General features: G+C 47.6%; 1 protein-coding gene across 1 annotated transcript in view; it reads left to right on the top strand.

The window, feature by feature from the left end:
- Window positions 1-4,728: 4,728 nt before the first annotated feature.
- RAB3D (RAB3D, member RAS oncogene family) overlaps window positions 4,729-26,305 on the top strand; it is a 219,476-nt gene continuing 197,899 nt past the window's right edge. The window contains exon 1 of the mRNA XM_078684167.1: window positions 4,729-4,810. Within this exon, the coding sequence (XP_078540293.1) occupies window positions 4,736-4,810 (75 nt within the window). The 5' untranslated portion in view covers window positions 4,729-4,735. The remainder of the gene's footprint in view (window positions 4,811-26,305) is intronic.

Genomic DNA, 26,305 nt, shown 5'->3' with positions numbered 1-26,305 from the left:
ACCTCCTAGTTCTAAAGGGGTTTTCTCCAAGTCCTCTTCTAAGTGTCCTTTATCCTTAAATTCTAACCGCGACTTTCCCCATAGAAGTTAATGGTGATTCGCGGCTGTGTTTAGACGCTGCACGCGTCCCCGTGGGTCCCCTGTGCCACTACCTTGTGTGGTTCCTGGTGGCCCCAGCGGTTCTAAAGGCTCTAGGCCTTGTATCTATGCAAGCTGTGGTTCTTATACCACTTTCTTAATATATGGTTTGGTACGCCCCTAGGGCTCAACGTATAGTGTGCTAATATACTGTGTGTTATTGAGTTTACTGAATGTACTTTTGCCTCTAGCCTCATAAAGAGACTAGAGGGATGTGTTTAGAATAAATACATATATTTTATATATATACCTGGTGTGGTTCTCCTTTCATTTGGTCATTCACGAGATTATAGACTGGTAAAATAAGCTGATTTACATTCCTCCAAGACTTAGCCTGAAGGCTGCTCTCCACAGCTACCACAAGGATAGCTTTCTATAAAGGTTGTCTTTAACCTACCATCAATAAGGGTCGTTTGGACTGGTGCAAGGTGCCCACTAGAATAGTGGACAGCATATGCCAGGCCAACTTCTCAAGTGGGCGAGCCAGGAAATTTAATAGAAGAGCCGGACCAGAACTGAAACAGGTTTCTAGCTATGCTCTAAGAGCCAAAGAGTGATTCGCCATGCAAATCATGCAAAAAATGTCAAGTAAAAATATAAAGACTTAAATTAAAATAGATGATTTCTTCGAAACTATAGTACACTAGATAACAGTTTGTTGACTTCAGTTAAAAGTAATTGTTATTAAACTTACTTGCTGATAGATACTTCTAACTGCTGATTGCTCACCTTAAGAATATCCTCAGGCCCCAGACTGAATCCAGAACATTTAGACGGCGTGGTGCCTTGGCCTTTCCATTGCGAGACAGTATCATCAACAGTTCAGGCCTTTCAAGGCTACTCCAGTGAGTTGGTGTTCTGCCCACACCAAGGCCTACCCGTACAGGCACTCCTATCCTGTCGGAGATGGGGATCAAGCAGACATTACACAGGCCAACAAACTTTTTAGTCTCCGGACACTCCGGCATCCGCCTTCAACCTGCTTTAGTTTGCCCTTAGCAGCAAATGCTCACTCTGTGTGGGCAGGATCAGATTGTTACTCCAAGGGTGGCATAAGGTAATATCAAATAGGTGGGTCCTCCAGATTGTTCAATGAGGCTAGGCCCTGCCGTTCCTTTTCGACCCATCGCACTGTCCACCCACATCAGAACATCTCCCAGAGGAGCACTTGTCCATCTTGATCCAAAATGTGCAGGCTCTTTCGGTCAAAGGAGCCATGGAGAGGAGCCCCGTACAGAAAATAGGGATTGGTTATTACTCGTGTTATTTCCTTGTGCCAAAGCAGGACAGAGATCTTCATCCCATTTTAGATCCCTGCCCAATGAATAACTTCTTGCAGCCAGAGAAATTCAAAATTCTCTCGCTTGCCCAGGTTCTGTCTACCTGGGATCCAGGCATCTGGATGGTATGTTTGGACCTGCAGGATACTTACTTTTATGTACCTGTCCTGCAGCCCTGCAAGCTCTACTTGTAGTTTCAGGTGGGCCAGGAGCAATTTCAATTTGCTGTGCTCCCTTTCGGCCTCACCAGTGCCCTCAGGGGTGTTCACTGAGGCGATAACACACCTTCGGAGGTTGGGGATCCCTGTTTTCCCCTACCTTGAAGGCTGGCTGTTGAAGGTGAACTTGACACATTCAGTCATAGACCACATCCAGATGATGAAGGCCCTTCTTACATCATTGGGGTTTGTGATCAATGTGCTAAAGTTGCACTTGACTACTTCATAGACTCCCTTCCTTTGCAGTCAACCAGAATATGGTGCAGTTTGAACCTTGTGTCCACCACGAGTTAAGGACATTCAAGCTGTGATCCCTCAGTCCAGGTTTTTGTAGGAGACTGCAAAGACATCCAGTGGTGGCTCAACAGCAGTTGACAAATCTCTCGCCCTAAACACCCCTCCCCCACTCCCCCCCCCCTTCCCCGCGAGCGGACGACGGTGACAGATGTGTCACTGCTGGGATCAGGAGGCCATTTAGGAGAGATGGAGATCAGAGGACTTTTTTGCTCATGGGCAACACCACCACCATTTGGTACAGCAACAAGCAGGACAGTGTGTGGTTCTACATCCTGTGCCAAGAGGCACTTTCTCTGGAGCTAGCTACAGCACTAGGGTATTTCATTGGTCATGAACCACATTTAAATACCAGGACAAATGGGCAGATCTGGCAGCGCCTGGTACATCATGAATGGCAGTTATACCCCAAGGTGGCACAGGGCATCTTCCAGCAATGGAGAGAATCCTGGCTTGATCTTTTCACCAGTGCCAAAAACTCAAAACGTCAACATTGTTTTGCAAGCTGGAGTTAACAAAAAGGATCTCTCTCTGAGGCTCATCCCAGATGCAGTGGATCACTGGACTCCTTTACAATTTTCTGCTGCTGCCTCTCATGCCCAGTGTTTCTGAAGAGGATCAAGAATGTCAAAGTAACTGTTTAGCAAAACTCCTCCTAAATACAGGAAAGGGCACATGCAAACATGCAATTAAGAACTTCCCTAACATGCCTACTTGCCTGCCAACAGTGAAACTATAGTGTAAATCCTCAGGCAACCTATATCTTTATTTGTAAGTGATTACATAATTAACAGAGCTCGAATGCAGTAAATGTTAAAGAAATGGCAAAATTATTTTATTATTACTGTACAGCTATTGTAAACAAATTCAACATATACATAATACTTATATAAATACAGCCCTAGACGAAGATACACAAGTTGGGGGACCGTTGAACTGGGTGTGGGCCAGAGTCAAAGAAAGCCTATGAACTGAGAAAGGAGCTTGCTGTCTCTTCGAGCAACCTCTAGAGCAGTGCTTGAAATGGAAAATTAGAAGAGCAGGTACTCTGTACCAGAGTTCCTACTTGTTTCTGGGAAGTGCTGGTACTCTCCAATTAAAATGTTTACATTTCTCTTAAGAAGTGCTGGTACTCTCCCTCTCAAAATAAAACAGGGGCAGGACTCTGTACCGCTGCACTTAAAGCACTGCTCTAGAGTGCCCTAAGTCAGTGGAGCCGATGTGTCTAAGAGCAATCCCAGTTTAGTTAATCAAAGGAACACTGCCTTTGGTGTACTGTCTCCCCCCTCTGCTCCCCTCTCTTCCTCAGCTGCCAATCTAAACTCCACAGGCAGGGCATGGCGGTTAGGCCCTACTCTGCTCCTACTCATCTGGAGTCAGACTGACTTCCATATGGTTGGTCCTTCATAACCTTATCTGTGCAGCACTAAAGTGATTATTATTGCCAAAGGGCAGCAGCAAGGCTCATGTATCCTCACATCTAAGGTCAGTTGCTGCGTAACACTGTGTGGGACTGATTTTCAGACGTGCCTACCCATGGGCTCGCGGCCTGTGACCTCAAGATGCACCTCACTACTGCTTCTGTGAAGGGAGGGGTGCGGCCTACAGTAGACCTTGGACGGCTCCTCATGGATGCGCGTGTGATTGGTCCTCTCTGACAGGCAGGGACTTCCTAAGGATTTCAGGGATGTATTTTGGGAGGCCCCGATTGTAACAGTTTTGAATTTATGATACAATTTTAGCTCTTTCATGCCGTCCTAGGCCAGGTCGCTGACATGCACAGGCACACTTGTCCACATTCTAAATGTGTTTACATCTAATTTTCAGGGATAGTGACGTGTGCTTTAACCGCTACCGCGTTTTCCCGCTGTGCGCTGGAATTTCAAAAATGGCCTGTTTATGACAAAGCCAGCTCGTCATCCGCGTAGCGCAGGTAATGCCCATGACGAGCTGGCTTTGTCACCCGCATCGAAGGGGTTAAATATTATGATTCAGGAGCAGGTCATAATCTTTGAGACCTCCTGCGTTTCTCATCTGTGAGGTCCTGTTTTGATCTAAAAGAAACAGTTTTTATGGCTGTTGCATGGTGTTGAAAACCAAACATTTCTCAGCCATATGTGTGCAATAGACTCCAAGACATCAACCACATTGAAAATAAAAATAAATTAAAGGAAAGCGTATTTAAAAAAATCTGTTAAATAAAAAAAAAATGTTTTAATTATTCACGGTCATCAGGGCAAGAGCAAAGTTGGCTATATCCGGGGCCCGCTTTGCCCATACCTTAAAACGCCTCGGCTGACAGGGGTGTTTGAGGCGCAGTAAATAAATTAGTATACACAACGGTAATAGTGTATATGCGAGACTTCCGACGAATGGCTCGGCTACAGTTCACCATACAAAGACCTTAAATAAACCCTGGTTGACCGAGTCCCCCCGCTGCACAGTACAGGGAAGGAAGCTGAGTTCCGCCGAACGAGAGAAAGGGAACAGCAGTATTGAGAAAACGCTAGTCTTATATAACTGTAGAATTGATTGCATAAGATAACGTGTGGCCCGAGAAGACATGGCACCCGAGTGTTGGAGCCAGGGTGCACGGCGGGGAGTCTGCCAACATGGTGGCCGCGAGAATCTGCCTGTGAAGGTGCCAGCTCAGGAAATGCAGGCCGGCGGCCTTGTCAAACTCGCTTCCAATAAATGCGCGTTTTTCTTTACGAGGGAAACACAACATTCAGGAAGGAAGCGGGCTGATGTGCAATCCGCCTCTGGTGTGTCTCCGGCTCCAGGCGGCTGCGGATGGACACTGCGATGAGGACAGCGAGGCTCGAGTCCCTGCACGTCACAGACGACCCCTGGGAAGAGGACGCGCGAGGACCCCGCCAGGTGCGTCAGCGTGCAAAATGGCAGCGAGGGCTGAGGCTAGGGAGGTAAACAGAGGGACAGACATCTCTTAAGAGGGAAAGGGGGCGAGACATCGCATATGTAAAGCGCTCTGACACCTTCGGGTAGAGTTCGCGCTATATAAAATCGCATTAAATAAATAAATAAAAATCCCTTTCACAAGGCTGCACAGAGTTACTTTTCTAGGTAAAGATGTTACAAAGAAAACCTATCTAGATAGGGGAGTTAGTGGTCTGGACGGGTTTACCTCCACTGGATAAGCGTGTGAGTCACGTTTTCTTGGTCTGTGAGTGAAAGTCGCTCCCTCAGAGGTGAGGAAATTGCCCCTGGAGAGGAGTTTGTGAGATAAACATCCAGACAAAGGGTGTGTGAGTGACATCCTCTTTCTAAGGGTGTGTGCGACCAATTCAGTTTAGGTAGTGTAATGTTCTATGCAGTTTCCCCACAGAGGACTCTTCACAAGTAGCTGTGGTCGATTCTTTTATTTAAACAAACAATGTACGCTAACACAGAGCGCCGAGCGTCTACCAGCCAGCTCCGGTCGCTTCTCCCACTCCGTCTCTCTCGCGCGCTTTTCTCCTTCTCACTGCGCATGCGCTAGTGTTGCGTTCCAGCTCCGGCGCGCCTCGTCATCACGTCGGGCGTCGGAGACTAGAGCGCAACACTACATATCTCCTTCTTTTCCAATAACAAAACATTTATTAAGTCCCAACATCAATAGTCACTCATATCATAGTCTTTGAATCGAGAGCGCATGGTGACCGCCCTCCCGGCACGGGTACATCTTACCGGTGTGTGTTCTTCTCTGTTATCTTCACCGGGAAGACACCTTACTCTCTTGTGAGTGTCCGCTTCCTTCTCCCCAGCCGGGGCCGCGTTCACCATTTCTCTTCCAGGTGCCCTTGCTTGCTCATTCTCTTCCCTATTCTCTTGAGTAGATCTTTCCTTTGGGTTCTCATTCTCCATCCCAGTCTCTTCCTCGTCGTACGTTTGCTCCTGGTCATCATCCTCTTCCTCCTTGGCAACTGGCCACTGCAGGATCCTGTTGACTTTTACCATGCGGTCTTGGGACCACACTCTCCCATCACTGAGCAAGGCCGCTCGTCCACGTACTTCTTGCACCTGTAGGGGTTTGCTGTACCTGCTTTCACCTTTTCTTTGGAGAGTCGCTAGCTTGACTCTAACCCACTCCCCTTTTTCCAGAGCCGTGTCCATGGTGTTGTGCCTTTTGTTGTAATGCGCCGCATACACCTTTTGAGCCTTCTCCAGGTTGTATTGAACTACCGCCGGTGACCATTTGCTCGTCACCGTTTTTTCTCTCCATACCACATTGTCTCTTGTAAAGGGGAGTCTGCCTCTCAGGATTTGGAAGGGGCTGTATCCTAGCGCAGTTGGTGTTATCCTGTAGGCCCATAACATGCTCTGAACTTCCAGTTCCCAATCTTTCCCTTGAGTTATGGCAGCTTGTATGGATCCCATCAGTACACAGTTAAACCGTTCCACCTGACCATTGCAAGCAGGGTGATACACTGCTGTGTGTTTCGACTTTATCCCATTCCTCTCCATGTATTTGTTCCATTTGTCCGATGTGAACTGCGGTCCGTTGTCGCTTAATATTGTTCTCGGTATTCCTTCCCTCAAGAACAGGGAGGTGAGGAATCTCAGTACCGTGTCCGTGTCCATGGTTTCATGCACCTCAATCTCTGGCCATTTAGAGTATTTATCAATGACCACGCATATGTATTTGGCTATGCCCATGTTGTCGAGGACAGGCCCTAAGATGTCTACTGCAATGTCTTCCCAGGGATTCTGGGGTCGTTCGAATTTTCCTAATGCTGGTCTCAGGGGTCTTAGTATTTTATCAGCTCCTTGGCACTGGCCACATTCCCTCACTTGCCTTTCAATCTGGCTGTCCATTCTCGGCCACCAATACATTTGCTTCGCTCTCAACTTTGTTTTGACGATTCTGAGGTGACCTTCGTGGAGTTGATTCAGAAGCAGGGGAATTAGAGTCCTTGGAGGAATTACCTTGTCCCCTCGGTACATGAAAATGCCAGAGTCGCTCATCGATAGCTCCTCCCGTATCTCATAGTACTTCCTCAGGTCCTCCTTGAGGTGTCTCTTCTCCGGCCATCCCGAGATCAAGTATTGTTTAACTTCCTCCATTTCTCCATCTCCCTCATAGGCCAGGGTCCACTCCTGCCTGCTGATGGCTTTCTCCGCATCCTCCATCACTGCCACCATCTCGTCCGAGTCAGGCGAATCCGCAGGTGCTTCCTCCATGGCCGAGGCTCGGCTGAGATAATCTGCCACTTTATTACGTGTCCCTGGCAGGTACTCCACATCATATGTGTAGTCCAAGAGCTTGAGTGTCATCTTCGCGATGCGTGGCGTGGCTGTGCCGTGGCCACTTGAGGTTAGCACTTTGACCAGAGGCTTATGGTCCGTCTGCAGTTTGAAGCGGGTGCCGCAGACAAATTGCCTAAATTTTCCCATGGCCCAAGAAACCGCCAGCATTTCTTTCTCGATGACGCTGTATTTCTGCTCTGTGGGAGACAGCGCTCTGGATGCGAAACTGAGCGTCTCCACCGTGCCATCCTCTCTTTCCTGTGCCAGCACTGCTCCCAGTCCCCTCTCGCTAGCGTCCGTAGTCAGGATGGTGTTGCTCTTGGGGTCATATCCATGCAGCGGCACTGCGCCACTGATGTCCAGCTTCAACTTTTCAAATTCATTCTGTGCCTCTTCATCCCATGTGAACTGCGACTTGTCTCTGATAAGCTGGCGAAGTTTGTGAGTTTTGGTGGCAAAGTGTCTTACGAATTTACTATAGTACTCCGCCATCCCGAGGAATGACCTCACTTCCTCCTTATTGACCGGGGCTCTTGCATCGCAAATGGCTTCCACGTTTTGTCTTTTAGGGGATATTCCATGGTTCCCTATTTCGTGCCCTAGATATGTGACGGATGACATGCCCAGCTTGCATTTACTCCACTCGTCCGTGAGACCTCTTTCTTGAAGTACAGTGAGTACCTTTGCCAGCTTCTCATCATGATCTACCCGACTGGTTCCCATGATCAGGATGTCGTCCTGAAAGTACTGGACACCTGGTAAGTCCTTGAATAGGCGGTGCATCAATTTCTGGAACACCGCAGCCGCCGAGGCCAGCCCAAACGGCATGCGGCGAAATTGATAACACCCAAATGGTGTGATGAACGAGGTGAGTTTCCTGCTTGACGGGTGTAAGTCAATCTGATGATACGCTGACGTAAGGTCTATTGTGGAGAACCAGGATACTCCCTTTGTTCTAGCCAACATTTCCTCGATCCTAGGAAGGGGGAACTTTTCTACAATTAAGCACTTGTTGAGCTCACGGAGGTCCACACATAAGCGTACCTTGCCATTGGGCTTCCTGGCCACGACCAAGGGGGCCAACCATTCTGAGCTGTCTATTGGTTCTATTATCCCTTGTTCTTCCAATCTTTTGAGTTCCAGCTGGACTGCCTCTTTCACAGCAATAGGGATGTTTCTGACTTTGTGGGACACTGGTCTGGCATCTTCCCTGAGGAGTATTTTGTGCACGAACTTGTCCAGCTTACCCACCGTGCCTCCGAACACTTTGGGGAAGGCCTGCTTTATTTTGTCTTGCTGTGGCCATGTATCGTCATCTGTCAGCAGGATTTTCTCTTTGCCCCCCGGATCTAGCTTGATGCCCAAATCGCCTTGGTCTCTCCAGCCTAGCACTGAGGGTCCCCTCTCCGCAACATACAGCTTGCAGTTCGCAGACCTGCCTCTGAATTCAAACTTCAAGGTGCGGAAGCCAACCATGGGGATTGCATTCTCAGTGTATGAAATGGGACGTATGTCCGGTGGATCTAGTCGTGGACCCAGGAGGGGAACAAAGTCTGCCTCCCAAACCGACCGTTGGACAATGGAGTACGGGGACCCCGAGTCAATTGCAATGTGGACTCTCACTCCTCCTATCAGCATGTCCGTGCGTGGTTTGTCCGAACGTTCGCCTGCTACCTCCAACACCTGCTCCTCGATGCACAGCACCATGTCGTCTTCCTCCAGGTCTTCTTCAGCCGGGGCCTCCGACGAGGACTGCCCTATGTACTTCACCATAGTTCTCTTCCCCTTCTTGCGGCACACTTTCTCAAAATGGCCGACTATGCCGCAGAAGGAGCACCTGGCGCGAAACGCCGGACATCTTTTGTCTTGCGCTGAATGATCTGCGCTCCCACACCTGTAGCATGAAAATTTGCTGTCCGAGTGTTGTTTACCGGGAGTAGCTTGTTTTCCTGTCCACCTTGAATCTTGCCTTCTTTCTCCTGTGGCTCCTTTGTACCTCGTGGATGAGTACGCGTCGTCTTTCTTGTTGACCATCTGCCTCTGCGCTCCTTCCTTTTTCGCTGAGTCTGCACATCTTTTCGAGAGTTCAGCTTTCTTTGCCATTGCGATAACGTCTTTGAGCGACATTTCACCCTGTGCCCACAACTTGTCCTGGACCGACCTGTTCGTGGTGTGCATGACAATTTGGTCTTTGATATATTCATCCTGTAGTTGTCCATATTTGCACGTGATAGCTAGTCGTCTCAAGGCTGCCACATAATCATCTATCGACTCTCCTTGCTCCTGTTTTCTTTGTTGGAAGTTGTAACGGTCGACCGATACGCATACTGCCGGGCGAAAATGGTTGTCTAGGTCTTCTAAGGCATTCTTGAAGACGTCATCGGCTGCAGGTGGCCTCTCTGCCGGTACTATGTTCGTATACACACGTACACCTTCCGGGCCCAGGTTATGCAGCAGTAACCTTTTCTTCCTAGCGCTGGGGAATGGCTCACCGTTTTCATCCTCCAGGGCCTCCACGTAGTTCTTGAAATACTCCCTCCAGTCCTCCCACTTCATCAGGGGTTCCCCTGGTCTGGGTAGGAAGGGGACGGGCACTGTGAGAGATGTCATTTGATTGCTCATTCTAGGCGCTGTGTCTGGCCCTCCGTCCTGGTTCCCAGGGCTGCCCGGAGCGCTGGGGTTATCTTCTCTATCAGAGTTGTCCCCTTGGCTATTGGGACTGCCAGGTGCGCTGATTGGTTTGTCTCGCGTGGTGCTGGGGAGGTGTACTTTTCCTTCCTCCCTATCACTGTCTACTTTCTCTGCCAGGGTATCAGCTAAGTGACTCTCTGCGCAGTGCAGGTTTTATCTTGTCCCTGGGTGGCCGGGCTTCCACCTATGCAGATTGCTGGTGTGTCGCGCTGCTGCCACGCTCTGTTGTAAATAGCGTTGAATGTCTGGGCGCGCCCCTGCCCCGTGTCTGACCTGTTGTGTTACACGTGTCCTTGATGCAGCTACTCTGGTGTTGCTGTGTGGGGGGTGGGGTAATCCCATCCTCGTCGCCACTGTAATGTTCTATGCAGTTTCCCCACAGAGGACTCTTCACAAGTAGCTGTGGTCGATTCTTTTATTTAAACAAACAATGTACGCTAACACAGAGCGCCGAGCGTCTACCAGCCAGCTCCGGTCGCTTCTCCCACTCCGTCTCTCTCGCGCGCTTTTCTCCTTCTCACTGCGCAAGCGCTAGTGTTGCGTTCCAGCTCCGGCGCGCCTCGTCATCACGTCGGGCGTCGGAGACTAGAGCGCAACACTACAGGTAGGGCGTTGAACTGCCTTCACTAGACAGAGAGAGAGAGAGAATGTGTAACCTCTGCTAGGTATGTGGGACTCACTCTAGAGAGGAATGACCACTAAATAGTAGTTTGTGGGCGTTACCTCAGGTTAAGTGTGCGTGAGAATGGCATCCTTAATGCACAGGAATGTGAGTGTGATCTCTAGGTAACTGTGAGTTGTACCTCGACTTCTTCAACATTGCTCTTTATTCAGTTTTTCACAATACAAATAATGATACAGGAAACTGAGGGGCTTATTTACAAGGCTCTTGCACCAATTTTACGTCATTTTTACCATGGGAAAAGTGACGCAAAAGTGGCGCAAGTGGCTGGTAAATCTGCCCCTCAGTGTCTCAAGCTGAAACATTCTCGTAAGGGAAGACGAGAATAGCAACAGTTTGCTGACAGTCCGTGTATCACAATCCCACAACATACCCAAAGGATGCTTTACGCGTGTTATGACTACATACCTGCCAACTTGAAGAACAATCTCATCGTGTGCGGAGGGGGCTTGGCCTTGAAGGGTGCGGGGCCTCGTGCTATGAAGTACTAGGAGGCACTTTTGAACTGCCAACAAAAAAATAAATCTCGACCAGTCCGAGCTAAAGAATTACAGGCCCATATCTTTGCTTCCTTGGATGAGCAAAGTTTTGGAAAAACACGTTAATGCCACTTTGGTAGATTTCATCGAAACTAACCATCTACTAGATGTTTCCCAAACTGGCTTCCGGCCCAGGCACGGAACAGAAACCGCGCTGTTGGCAGTGACGGAGGAGGCACGAAAGATCTTGGACCAGGGAGGTTCAGCAGCCATAATACTCCTGGATCTCAGTGCCGCCTTCGACCCTGTCAACCATAGTACGCTTCTTTCACGGCTTTCTGACATTGGGATTGTGGGCACGGCCTTTTCTTGGTTGGAATCATTTCTCACTGACCGCTCTTTTCCGGTGTTTGAGGGTTCTGCCATCTCCCCAAGGAAATTTCTTCCTTGCGGTGTCCCCCAGGGCTCATCTCTGAGCCCTACATTGTTTAATGTCTACATGGGGCCACTAGCTGAGGTAGTTCGTCCATTTGGTCTCAAAATAATAACATACGCGGACGATACCCAGCTAGTGGTCTCCCTCAACCAACATGATATAAACCCAGACAATCTTAGGACCTGCTTGGAAGCAGTCTCAAACTGGATGACACATTCATACCTGAAATTGAACGGTGACAAAACCGAGTTAATGCTCCTGGGCAATCCTTCCCCATTGGCTCTTAGCTTATCTTGGCCCCCTTCCTTGGGTTTGCCTCCCTTACCCAGAGATAAAATCAAGAGTTTGGGCATATGGCTCGATAAAAGTCTGAGCTTTAATGCCCAAGCCACCAAACTCTCGGCAACCTGTTTTGGCCTTCTTAAGCTAATCCAGAAGATCCTTCCCCTTCTACCGTTTGAAGCTAGGAAAATAGTGGTTCAGGGTCTGATCCTATCCAGATTGGACTTTGGAAACGCCCTGTACCTAGGCACCCCCCAACTTACTCTGAATATTCTTCAGGTGGCGCAGAATGCGGCAGCCCGGACTCTTCTTCAAATTCCTAGGCGTGTATCAACGAAGGCCGGCCTGCGTACTTTACACTGGTTACCAGTTAGGCGCAGAATTGAGTTTAAGGCATTCTGCATCTCCCACCAAGCATTCTGAAAAACCGGGCCCCTCATGAACCACTCTCTGATTACCCCTCAGAAACCAGTAAGACACCTCAGGTCATCTTGTTCCTCACTGGCAACAGTCCCTAGGATTAAAAAATCCAGAAGTGGAGGCCGTTCTTTTTCTTACAATGCCCCCAAACTGTGGAACTCCCTCCCCATCAACTTACGTGCAGAATCCAACCTACTTAGTTTTCGCAAACAGTTGAAAACTTTACTATTCTCTTACCCTGACTAACTTTTCTGTTTCCAGCTTGCATAGTCTGTAGCGCTGGGACGCCTCAGGGTAGCCATCGCGCTTCATAAATTGTCATTTCATTTCATTCATTTCATTCATTTCATTCATTCATTCATTTCATTTCATTCATTCAAGCCATGCCTTCCCTGGACCGGAAACAAGCCTCCTAGGACCAGTTTCTGGCATTCCAGCCATCTTCAGCCAGGCTTGCTTGAATCCAGTGGCAAAGTGAGCAAGGGACTCACGTCTGAGCATACCCTGCCAACTTATGGCGAACAAAGCGGTACAAAAGGGGGTGGTGATGGACGGAGCATCTGAACCAATCATACACTCACACCCAGTCAACAGATCTGGGTTTAATCCATCCCCGTTCTTTAGCCCACTCAGACATGGCCATATGCAAATCAGTCTGACCCTGTGCCTCATGGGAACAGTCCAGCCCGAACTGCCAAGCCATGCCTTCCCTGGACCGGAAACAAGCTTCCTAGGACCGGTTTCTGGCATTCCAGCCGTCTTCAGCCAGGCTTGCTTGAATCCAGTGGCAAAGTGAGCAAGGTTACAGCAGCAGCAAAGCACTTGTGTCAGACGTATAGTGTACAGTTGAGCTTAACGAAGAGCAGCAAAAATAAAAAGATTTAAAAAAGTCCAACCTCATTCAGGATCAGCACTGCTTGCTAACACTGAGCTCCGAGAAGAGAAAGAAAGAATCTAGAGCTATCACGGATTCACAGTGTTTCAGCCAGCAACAATTTTAGTTGGTGACTCGGGTTGGGGGGGCGGGTTGTGTTCGACTTGGTTTCCAACGGCAACACAAATGTGTCTTACAGCATGCATGCCTGTCCTGAGCCCCACCTTCTTAAGACATAGAGAACGTCCACTTCAGCCCTGGCCCACTTCAGCAGGTCCCCCAAATACAAAGTCATGTCAAGGGCCTTGAAGAACCGCCATGCCTAACCTTGTATGTACAAGACAAGGACAAGGTCAATAAACCTCATTAAGTATTTGGATCTCTTCTGTCGGGACGTTAGGCCCATCAAGGTAGACGTAGGATCTAGGGTTGTCGTTTGCCAGTCAGCTCTACAACGACCTCCAGTACTTCTTCCCAGTATTGTGATATAAGAAGACACTGCCACACCATGTGGTAAAATCCTGGGTGCTGGCAGCAAACACATCCGTCCCCCTCCCCCTTGTACATTCTGGCTATGCGCCTGGGGTCGAGGCATGTCTGGTGTAAGTAATTGAACTGTGTATGCTTCAGACGAGTGTTTTGTGAGACCATGTGAACAAACTCCAACACTCTAGTCCACTGTCTTTCTGGGGTTTATGCCCAAATATTGTTTCGAGCTGGCCTTCAAGGCCAATGTTGAGGTACCATGTAGGAACTGCAGTGAGCTATACAGTATAGTGAAAGCTCTCCTCTCCTGTTAATGGGTAAGCAATGACTGGAGAAAGGGGGCCAAAGGGGGTTCTATACCGCTCAAACCCTGTCCGTCTCAGCATGGTCACTAGCACATTATACGTTATGAAATGACCTGACCCCGGTCCAAACTCGTCCTGGAGATCCTTATAAGTGTGAAGGGTCGCATATATGTGGAGTCCACCCATCTCAGACATACCAGCCTCTAACCAAGGAGTTTTTTGGTGTGTGGTATGTAAATATTGGAATGGTGAAGTGGACCAAAGAGGCAGGCCTTGTGCATAAAGATGCCTACAGTCTCTAGGGTTTATGTACCATCACCAGCAGTATACGGCTGTTTCCCTAGTTTATGGGCCCAAGGTCTCCTCCTCACCATTGCTATCAATCAATGGTAGTCTCCCAAACACAATTTCCCTCTCCGGGTCTAGCCCAGGGCTCACCCATCGAGTCACCCTCTGCAGCTGAGCAGTTCATAATTTGGGGCACTTAGTCCACCTGTCATGATCGGATTTTGTAGTTTCCTAAGGGCCTTTTGCCTCTTGCCAGACCCACAGCTCATAAACAATCTTGTCCTGCACTGTAAAGATCTTCTTAGGGATTTTAACTGGTAGAACTGAGAAGTAGACCAGCCTGAGAAGTATCTACTTCCTAGATATCGCTATCCTCCCCATTGGGGACAGAGGCAGGGAAACTCAGAATTTCACAGACTGCCTTGTTGTAGTGATCGAGTGGGACGAGGCATGGCATTTTTGTAACGCGGTCACTGATATTTACAGTCCGGCAGGTGAAACGTGACCTATTGGCCCGGTATTCACCATTGAAGAGGGTTGCAGGTACAAGGGACGACAGCAACCACTCAATATGGTGCAGTAGAAATTAAGAGGTAAAGACTGGTTCCCCAAATGCGTTTATGAAGTTGCCTAGAGAGTGTTGGCAACAAAACATGGTGGCCTTTCGTGGGTGAAAGTGGTCATATACATGCCCGTTTTTTAACCTTAGGACACTCGCAGCACTCAATAAAGTATGTCTTGCATGGGAGCAGTACCTCATTTTAATTGTGAGAATAGTTTCTCTTATTCATGGTTGGGGCCCAGTGGGCACTGAGTGAGCTACACAGACTCAGTGTTGTTTGAAACAGTTTTTTTATTTATTCTCTGTTTAATTTTTCACCTCTGAGGAAGTACAAGCACACACTTTCTTTTCCTTTCTGGCCATGTAAGCAACCGATGATGATAACGTGGGCATACTGGTGAGTACCATCCAGCAGCTCCCCGGGTTTGCATACATGAGGTGCTTTCTGGCCTTCTCTCACATTTTTTGTCTTTAATTTGTTATACACATTTGTGTGAGGGGTTTGAAGTCACTATATACTGTGTATACAGGCTGTGGTTACTGGCGTTTGTTTAAACTGTACAGCACGGACCAGCAGGTCTTTTGCTACTAGCAGGCCTTGCTAGGAACGTTTTAAAGTGCAGTATAAGCTCCCTTGATTCCCAAAGTATTAATTGGTCTGTTCGATAGGAGTCAGATTTTGTAGTGTTTTTTGGTAGTAATTGATCTGCCCAGATATCCCTCTATTGGAGCAGGATCCATGCGATACACATTCACCCCCAGGTACTTGAAGGAGTGAGGCCTTAGTTCGATCCCTTCCAGGGTAAGCTCTTTGTACACCTCCTCAGACATGCCTCTGAGGGGGAATAGACACAACTTGCTCCGGTTGGTCCTCAACCATGAGTTGTCCAAGAAGTCAGCTAGAACTTCATCACCTCTGGGACTCCCTCCAGGTCCCTTGGGATATATATGAGGGTTTTATCAGCATGCAGTGAGATTATCTGCTAATGATCTCCTGGGCATATTCCCCAGGCTACATCTCTCCTGCGCAGTATACATGTCAGTTCCATAGCTATGGCATAAACGAGGGGCGATAAGGGGCACCCCTGCCTTTTGCCGCTGCTGATCGGGAATTGTTCAGTTATCACCCTGCCAGTCTGTACCCATGCCACCGATTTTGGAAATAACAGCTAGAGCCATTGTCTAAAGTTAGGGACTATCCCAAAAATCCTCTAAAGCTGTCAAGAGGTATTGCCACCCCAGAGTGTCAGAGGCCTTCTCGATATCTAGAGAAAGTGCTATGTCACAAGAATTATTTGCTTGGTCGTTGTCTATCAAATTAAAGCAGGCGGTTGAGGAACTTATTCTTGCCCTGCACAAAGGCATTTTGGTCCGGATGTATTATCTCAGTCGCCATACTGAGAAGACTGCAAGTATTTTCCCCAGGATTTTGGATTTTGTAATCCAGGTTCAGCATCACCAGTGAGCGGTATGACTTTACGTCCGGGGCATCTCGCCCAGGTTGTGGTAGAACCCCTATGAGTGCCTTGCGCAGCAACCCTAGCAGTGCACCCACCTGTTTGGAGGTTGTCTACACTTGAGAAGTTAAGGGGCTACAGCAGTTCTACATGTTTTGTAGAATTCAGACGGAAACCCATCTGTGCCAGGCATTTTATTCCGTTCCATCTGGTCTATAGCCTCCCTCAGCACGGGTTTCTCCAGTGTCGACCTCTGTAGAGGGTTCTTTCGGGGCATGGCTATGCTGCTGAGATAAGCCAACAGTCGGGCGTGGTTGTAATTGAGGGGTGCAGTGTACAGGATGCAATAGTGTTCTGCAAATACGGAGTTTATGTGGACCTGTTGTTGGCGGCAGTTCCCTTGGTGAGTCTAACCACTCCTATTGGTTTCCTTTCGGAATCTCTTCTCAACAGCCAGGCTCACATCCGGCCTGATTAGTTGCCCTCAGCGTGCTGTTACGCCACATAAGTTTTGTAGTCCACCTTTCCCAGCCTCAAAGTCAGATCCTTATGTGACTTCGTAAGATCGCTGATGAACCAGGGGTCGGCAGACCCCTGTGTAAGCCTGATCTCCTTCCTGCACTTGTATTTTCGGTGTCCAAGATATCTCTGGTTAGGCCTAACAAGACCCCATATGTGGTCATAATGTAAATCCCCCGTAGCACCACCTTCATTGCCTCCCACTTCACAGTCGCGTCACCTGCAGTGCCCTCGTTTTCAATGAGGAAGTCAGTTGTAGTCTTGTCCAGCGTCTTTTTAAATGGTGGATCGCTAATGCGCAGATATTCAGTTTCCATAAGGGTATCTGCAGTCTGAGCCTACCCCACGCCGATACTAGTTTTAGAGGCTTATGTTCAGCCCACGTTTAATCCAGGTATTCCGTAGACTGCATCCTGTCACCCATCATGCGATTGTGCACGAAGAGGTCTAAGCATGTATGCAGTTCATGCATGTCTGAGTAATATGAGTATTCCCTTTGGTGTGGGTGCTCATTTCCCCAGATATCACAGAGTCGCCATCTTTTGATCCATCCTTGGAAATATGACGCTAAAGTCGTGCTTTGGGTACCAGGAAGGGTGGGCTGTCTATATCTGAGCCTGAGACACACGTGAAATCCCCACCCAAGAGACAAAATGCTGTCACAGTTTGCAAATTAAGTCGGGTGTAAGAGAGTCCAAAATTGTAACTTAGGGAGCTCAGTAGGGAGAAAGCATGGCAATATCTGATCGCCTTACATAGGATTGAATAATTGCATGGACACTTCTGTATTATGCTGCATATATGTGACCTCGTAGGTACCTAGAATGGCCCTGTGTTTCTGTGGGTGAGGGCGTATCATACAGATATGGGGAGGTGGAATCGGGTGTAAGGGAAGAAATCGTAGCAGTTAAATGATTATTCGTCTGCCTGTCGAATGGACTGTTCGGTTGGGCCTGACGCTCCAGGGGCGCATGCTCCCAGCCAATTGTGGAAAGGACCCCATATATCTTTAGGGGCAACATTTCCCAAAAAACGTTCAGGTGTTCTTGACGAAATGGACCCAATCTTTAACTAAAGGAGGGTTTGATCTCCCCCACTTCAAAGCAACTCTACGCTTCGCTAGCAGAAGCAACATGGCAAGGAGTCTGCGAGTATCGACCAGGGCATCTTTGACATATCCTGGCGTGGGTTCTAGACGGTCCATAAGAATTTTGTTTATTTTGTGAAAGATTTCAATCCAATATGTGGCGATTGAGGGACACTCCCAGGCTACGTGTAGGAAGGTGGCTTGGTCCATGTGACACCTCCAGCATTTTTCGTCACTTCGGACGCCCATACGGTGCAGCTGTTTAGGTGTTCTGTAATATTGATTTAAGAATTTAAAATGGATTGGTCTGAGTTTGTAATTGTGAGATAGCTGCTCGAGTTGTGCACAGCAGAATTGCCATTGCTCCTCTGTAATTTGTGGGTGCAATTTGGTGTTCCAGATTTCTCTAGTTTTTGATCTCGTCACTAGATAATGCTTTTGCATGGACGCGTACAGCCGCTTGATTAAATTGTGTGGTGCAGGAGTGGTGATGATGTGCTCTAGAGCTTGCAGAATGGGTGGGGGTCCAGGGAACGTGCTGTGCAATTGGCGACATGTGGCGCGAATGTGGTGACACAACAGTATTTCAGAGAAGTTGGGAGGCAGTGTGTCGTCCGGGGATCATGGCTCGATAAACGCATCTTCAGGATATTATCTGCATATTTAGTGAGGCCTAGCCGCCCTGGTCGTCTAGTGTGGGCATTTTTGGATTTTTGGACAGAGGTATCGAAGAGGCGAACAGTATCTCAGTCCTAGCTCTCGCACGCCCTCCCAGGCCAACCTTAACGTTTCCGTTGTGTCTATAACATGTCGGGGGCGTTTATAAGGCCTGTATACGGCCACTTCCAGGGGAATGGGCGTGCTGATATCAAGCTACGCTGCCACATGGGACTGGAATAGAGTCGGGTGCATCCAGTGGTGAAGGAACTGTGCTTGTGCACGGTAGGCATAGGGAGGTATTTCAGGCGCCCCCAGCCCACCTTGATCCTGCGGAATCGTCAGTGTTTCCCAAGCAGCCCTGGCCTGTCCGCCCGCCCACACCAGCGAAATCATTAATTAATGCATGGTGCTGAAGAATGTTTGAGTGAGTGGAAGTCGAAGATTTACAAAGATATAAAGAAATTTGGGGAGAACAATCATTTTTGCTATCGCTATTCTGCACGCCAGAGACAGTGGAAGTCTGGCCCAAAGCTTGAGCTACCCCTCAAGTCAGGTGATAGCATGACTAAGGTTCATGCTCCACAGTTCTTGGGTGTCCCTACTAGGCCAGATTCCCAGATATTATAACTTGGCCATCCGCCCATTTGAGAGGATAGTCGAGTTCGAAAGATTTAGTGTTGTCAGTCAGGGGAAATATGGTGGATTTCTTCCAATTGATCAGAATGCCCGAGATGCCGTCGAATTTGGTAATCTCCCAGAGAGTTGGGAGTAAATTTTCTTGGGCATTGTTGATATAAAGTGTGATTTCGCCCGCGTACAGCGAGCCGATTATTCCCCAAGATGAAAAACCCAGGCCCCTAGCTGCATGGTGCTGTCTGAGTCGTGCCGCAAGTGGTTCCATCGCTATCGTGAAGAGTAGAGGGGAGAGAGGGCTTCCTTGTATGGTTGCGCGGGTAATGGTGAATGCATTAGAGATTTGGCCATTTACTCCGAGTCACACGGTGAGATTTGAATATAGCAGTTTAATTTGCTGCATGAAGACATTGTTGCCACTTTGACCTCGTCCTATGGGTCCTCTAGTTAAGGTTATATAAAACTGAGTTTAGAGGTGGCGACTCTAGGCAAGGATGCGGAGGCTAACTTTTTAGGCAGATGTGCTGAAAAAAGACCACTAGTTAGAAGCGTGTGTGGCTGGGTTTGGGAATGGTTTCTAGGCTGCGAAGTGTTAAAGTGATCTCCTTTAGGTAAGGGTGTGTAATGGTGACATTGGATAGATGGGAATGTGAACTAGCAGGCACAAGTTAGAGTATTTTTTTTAAGCTCCACGGCAAACTCAGGATTCTATCCCATCTCATCTTGTAGAGAGATGCCCTCTGGTCTAGAGGCCCGAACCTCGGTCACTGTACCATGCCTAAACTTCATTTTTTTACGAAAAAGACTGACCAGAGAGCCAGGAGGAATGTGCGAAACTCTGGATTCCAGACTCTGGCTCGATGAGGTGCAACTAACGGTCTTCTTTATGGGAAGATAGGGAGAGGATCCTTTGATAAGCAGAGCCCTCACCCTAATGGTCGTTGGGACTTTGGGAGCAGTAATGCATGCAGAGGCAGATGTTGGTTGCCTGGGGACTTTCCATTCCGAGACCTCCACTGGTCAGAAGGATTCTCTTGCTGAGCTTAGTAAGGATGTGAGCACTACAAGGAAGCACCAAGTTTCCCAAGTATGTATTGCCCAGGAGTCATGAATGTCACTCACCACAGTGGAGCTATATGCTGGCATTTCCCAGCTCCACTCATGAAGAGACAGCTATGTTCACTGAGTCAATCTGAATTGGCTAAGTCTTGGGTTATAAAGGGGAATTGGGATATTTTCATTCTTTCACCTCTTCTGATTCTTGCAGAAGGCTAAGATTTTGTCCTTTCTTGGGAATTTCTCTTTGCAGATCAGTCTACAAGAGGCTCCGAAGGGGCTGCTCCATTTTATTCATCACTATTGCAATAGAAGGTTTCTTCTTCAGAGAATCTTTGACACTATCACTCAGTATCATAGAGATGATGATTCTAAGTTACTGAGGTGTCGATTCTGAGGTATTGAGATGACGCCTAATCCATCACCATAATTACTGTCAAAAACACAAGTTGTGGGTACAGGACAGACGGTCTGGTCAACAGCCCACAGTTTGGGGTTTACGTGCCCTAGCAGGACTACACAGAAGCCTTGTCATGTTTGCCTGAACAAGGAAAAACCAAGTGCAGGAAATCTACTTTTTCTGTAAGATCACCCAGGACGTTTTACCTTTTGCTGAGCCCTATTTTTTTCTGGCTTTAGAACTCTGTGAATATTACCTCTGCTAACTAATAGTAAAGCGACTGTACTCCTCTTTTGAACATGGTTGCAGTGGCACACTCTTAATTGATATATTTAATTTGCCTATAAGTCCCTAGTGTATGGTACAAAGCATACTCAGGGCTTGAAGTTAAATGCGACCAGTCGACTGCAGCACCTATTGTGCCATCCACAACAGTGTCAGTGTAGAGATGGCTTCAGGACTACCCTGTGTAGCTTGAGCAGTGTAAAATATGCAATTCGACCTGTCAAAATAAACCCTTTTGTCAGGTCAAAACCTCCCTTTTAAATATTAATAAATCACCCCTATGTATGCCTTGTAGCCACCAAGGCAGGGCACATAGAATTCGAATTAGGAAACACAGAAATTTGATGTTAACATGTTCTTCCAGTCACTAGCCCCCAAAAGCTATACATACTGTTGCAGGTTTGGCTGCCCTGTCCTATGTTGAAGACCAGAGTACAGATTGAAACCCTAATACTGTATTTTAGGAATGGGACTAGCTAGATAGAAAATAATTGAATGACTATTTTTAATAGTAATACAAATCTAATTCAATGGTTAAGTTGGAGTTTTAATAAATATTAGGGAAAAGTAGCTTATTCAAAATTACCCTTTCCCCGCCTGAAGTTCCTGGAGGCTAATTTGCATTTGCTCTCCAGTTTCTCCCAGCCAGCAATTAGCATTTGGATAGGTTTGAAAAGGGTGTGAATTTTCTCCCAGAAGCTACACAATAAGTTACTGTGATTGTTAACTTCTTTAAGCTCAGTAGAAGGGTAGGGGCTGTGGGCATCTTTTTTAACACTATGGTGTAAAATTCTGCTGGAGTGTCAAGTTCTGAATGAGAGGCCTGCTGGGTTTTACATGTAACACTTAGGGCACACTTGAAAAGGAAGAGCACAGGATTCTGGGACATTTCTGGTGTATTCCATGTCTGGTTGCTGAACAACCCTTCCTTTGTCTTACCAGATGTCGGTTTCTGCGTTTAGTGTGGCTACAGTGGCTGCTTCAAACTTGAGTTTAGTGTTAAGTGTGGGAGGACACTAGTATTACAATAGTACACTCCCCACATACACCTTCGCCATCTTGAAAATGCCTAAAGTGGGTGGGGTGACCCCTGGCCACTTTTACCAGATTGGGTAGGGCCTGCCCAGGAGTCATTCTCACCTTCTAGCTAGTGCCCGAAATAACCCTGGCACTTCCACACACCCACTTCAGAACACTTTCTACCTGCAGAAGATCAGTAAACAACTGGACCTGCTGTTTCTGACCTGACAGAACCCCTGAAAGACCAGACCTTCTCCCTCTTGCACCCAGGAAAAAAACATGGTCTCCAAGTGTTATAAAGCAGACCTCCTGTTCAAGTAACAGGGATACAACAAGCTATGAGAGGCCTTTCCTGTAACTACCCAGCTGACCAGTGGCAACTGGACCTGGACTGGGCCCTGCCTGTGGACTCTGCCCAACCCCTGTGAGGCTTTAAGTGCTTCCCCTGAGGTATTGGTGCTTTAGAAGTGTGCCTCGGCAGTGGTTGGGACTTAAATGACAAAGTCAGAAGTCGAATACCGTACAGGGTGGGATTGTAACACACAAATCTACTCCCCCTGCTGCACCACTTATTCCTGATGCACCTACTGCACCCACTGTAAAACCATCTGCACCTTTGGCCAAACTTACTAATACTCCAAGAGTGGGCGTCTCAGCAAAGCCAAAAGAGGGCGGTCGGGTCCTATCCGTCGCTGACTCTTCTGGGGAACGCAGAATTGATCTGCCCCCGGAAACTAGCCCGTATCTGGTAGTCCTGACAGGGGTTCCCGAAATAAGTAATCCCAGTCTGGAATCGTTTATGTCCCTAAGAAATAAAGTGACTGATTGGCTCAATAAAAATAGAACACTCCCTCGCCATATTACCAGCGAAATATTGATAGTACGCAGGCTGTCTTGGGTGGGGTGGGGCACAGGCCTAAAACCATAACTGGCGATTGCGGGTTGGTAAATTTCAAGGACCCCCGCACTGTGGAGCATATCTGTAATTGGAGGTACCATAGTCCTGGGGCAACCATCCAACCCCTCCCACTGTCATACTTCTATCCCCCAATCTACTTGCCAGATACTGAAGGTGACTGGACCTTGGTAACGCACCGAGGTGCGGGTAGGGCTGAGAGGGGCTGGTACGCGCAACCACATGCGCAGAGCAAAATACGTACCCAAAATAGGTTCAGTAGCCTGGAAATGGTCGATTGACTACAGCACAGCCGGGTGGAAACCCTTGGCACCTCCCAAAGTAGGAGTAATGCTGATCCTGGGGGAGTTGCTGAGTCAACTAGTAGCCAATTGTCTAGTGATCCTCTCGATCCTCATTTGTATACTCAGGGGACTATTACAGGAAAGGGTGATGACGCATTGGGGAGAACTGCGCCAGGTCATATACTGGAGTCCCTCCGAGAATCTGTAAGTGAAGGTGTCCTAATGGGGAGTGGTGTCACCTGCCTAAATGCTAGCAAATCGAAATTTCTGACAATATTGTCATGGAATGTGGCAGGCCTACCCAATAAATTGACTTGCCCAGAGTGGGGTTCCTTTGTGGATCTTTCAAGAGACCTGGGCTAGGGATGAACAATACAGAGTGGGATTTGCCGCATTTCATGTACCCGCTCATGGGGGGGGGAAGGGGCAACCGTCAGGGGGCCTTACCAGCTGGGTCGGTCTGCATTTGGGCTGCATGGCTGAGACCCTGTCTACATATTCCGATGATGTTCAGTGTGTAGTCCTGAACTGGCCAAATTCTTTTAAGCTTGCTATCGTGAATGTTTATTCTCGTCCGGTAAACATAGGCAGTGAGTCCACCACCATCGATGAGTTATCGCATTTTTTGAGTACTATTACTAGTGAAACTCATAGAACAAAAAAAACAAAAAAAGTTAGATACTTTGACCAGGACGAACCTGGCTGGTGTATTAGAACCGTGCTGCATTGCAGCCAGCCTAGAATTGTGAGTAGGTCCTGGTCTACCTAAAACATTGACTATCATTGGCACTTTTAAAACTTTAAATATTCAAATCTTTGGTTCCCCTTATTAGAGTTTTTGACATTTTGGTGTTATTTTATTAAATCTTACTCTTTTTTCCTAATTTTGTTTGGGATTTGTTTGGTTGCATTTTTGTCTTTATTACTGTTTTGTTACTGTATAAATACTTTACACATTGCTCTAAGTTAAGCCTGTCTCCTCTGTACCATAGCTGGCAGGGGGTTGTGCTCAGGTTAATTTAGTGACTTTAAGGGTTCACCCTGACAAGGTCTTTTAATTATTCCTTGAATCCCGACCCCAAATAATATTCCAATTTCTTACACTGAAGAGAACTGACTAGAAGGCTAATCAATGAATATCAGCTCTGGAAAAACCTAAGGCCTGGGTAGGCTTGTCATCAACCACACTACACTGTGAAAACGAAAGGAATGTTGGGTAAAATCCCAGTCAGCCAAATTCAAGAAAGACTGATAGAGGTTGTGTCAGCACACTAAAGTGCTGGGAGAACCCCAAAGGAACTAGACAGGAGCACAATGTATCTCAGTACTGTGGGAGCACAAATACATCAGGAAGGAGTCTTAATGAACATGTTTTAGTACTAGGGGAAACATAAGTGAACTGTCTGGCCAGGGTTCTACAAAGAATCCTGAAAATAGATGAGACCTCAGCCTTTGCCATCCCGCTTCACAGCAGAGACTCCACACGTAGTACAACACCCATCAAAGCCTAGGCGAGAATCGTGTGAGAGAAGTGCAGAAAAACTCTTTCTTCCAATGATTCCAGTCTTTTTCTGTTAGATACTGCTGGCTTTTTGACTTTGCCAATTAAGAAACCACTAACTGGTGTCTCAGTGCGTGTGTTGTTTTTAAGGAACGCGAGCCCCTCTCCTACAGTAACACTTCAAGGGACACAGAGTGAAATGTAGTTCTGGATATTCTTTCATGTAAGCCTAGGATCAGGCATCACCACACCAGTTGGGTAAGACCAGCCATGGTTTTCCATGGGATGAAAGTGAATTGCTTTTTTAATGTTGGCAGTGTGACCTTTTGGAAGCTTTGAATTGACCACTCACTTCAGAGGCTGTAGCAAAACTCCAGATTAAGTGTGCCCCCACACACACACATCTTCAAGGTGTTATATCTGATGGTGTTTCAGATGGAAATGTATGACTTTACACATGCATACTTCACTTGTCTGTCACCTGCAAGACTGGCACATAGACCACATCACCAGACAGACCATTGAGGGATCTTCTGTGTAGCCTCTTAATCACAGAGCACAGCTTTGTGAGGCTCACAAAAGAAAGAACACAGCTCAAAGTCTGAAGTTGAAGGGAAGACAGACAAACCCACAAACATGTGGGGTGATACATGGTAGTGCGTGACCGACTGCAAAACTGTGGGTGGGAATGTGACCCCGCAAAGCAAAGAACCGTGTATTTGTCTATGAAAGGACTGGGGCGGACTGACCTCCTGGTAGCTCCCAAGGACATAACTGAACACCCAAAGACTCTTCTTGTAAAGCACTCCAATTGTAACTGGTCTGGTACTGTACATAGTGAATGCTGATTATTTGTTGAAACTTGGAAATGACTGACGGTGCGGAACAAGAGCCCTCCGGTGAAAGATGAGGAAGATGGCATTGGCTCCAAGGACTAACTTCGAGATTAAGCACAAGGGGTATTGTCTACTGGTAAAGCCAGATTTGGGAAGACCAGAGAGACTCTGTCTGCTCTGGAAACACAAGCCAGAGACACCCGCACAGGGAATCTGTGAAGTTTTGCAAACTGTAAACCGTGCTTGCCTGCACAAGGCAATTGACTCTCAACAAGCCCTCAGCAGTGACTGAAAGCAAGAAGGAACCTAGCGCTGGAAGTTGTGCTGCATGACTGAAGTGGGAAGAAGCCTCTAGCGCCACTTGTGAGTATTGTGCAGAAACTTTCAATGACTGTCTATGCAGAATTGAGTAGCAATGTGGATTTATTTTTACAACATTGTGGGCCTGATTCCCAAACTGCACTATGTAGTATGTTTAGTACTACAAAACATCATACAAACGGTAAGATTTGCCTGTACTTATATGTACTGATTTCTCTGCCTTGACTGGAGTGCTGCGGCAGCAAATGATGGACGGGATGCTAAATGAATCAAGCATTCACCCTCAGACAAGAGATCTGGATTAAATCCATCGTTCTTTAGCTCGCTTCGCCACCCCAGTTTGGACCCAGCCATATGCAAATCAGTCTTGACCCTGTTCCTCATGGGAACAGTCTAGCCCAAACTGCCAAGCCCTGTCCCACAAAGAAGCATCCTGGGACCAGTTTCGGGGTAACACACCTCATCAGGCAAGCTACAGTGGTACAGCGAGCAAGGGACCCACGTCTGGGCATACCCAGCACCCTTAGGACGAAAAGTGCTGCACCAACAAATGATTGATGGAATGCTGAATGAATCTCCTCACATGTAAATATAGATTTTAGTAGTAAATGTGGGATGGACACAGGGGAGTGGGTGGTAAATGGGGAA

Source organism: Lissotriton helveticus, chromosome 1_1 (genome assembly GCF_964261635.1).
Source record: "Lissotriton helveticus chromosome 1_1, aLisHel1.1, whole genome shotgun sequence".
In the NCBI taxonomy this organism is placed as follows: Eukaryota; Metazoa; Chordata; class Amphibia; order Caudata; family Salamandridae; genus Lissotriton; species Lissotriton helveticus.
Note: the sequence above shows the minus strand (reverse complement) of the source record. Positions and strands in the feature narration are given on the sequence as shown.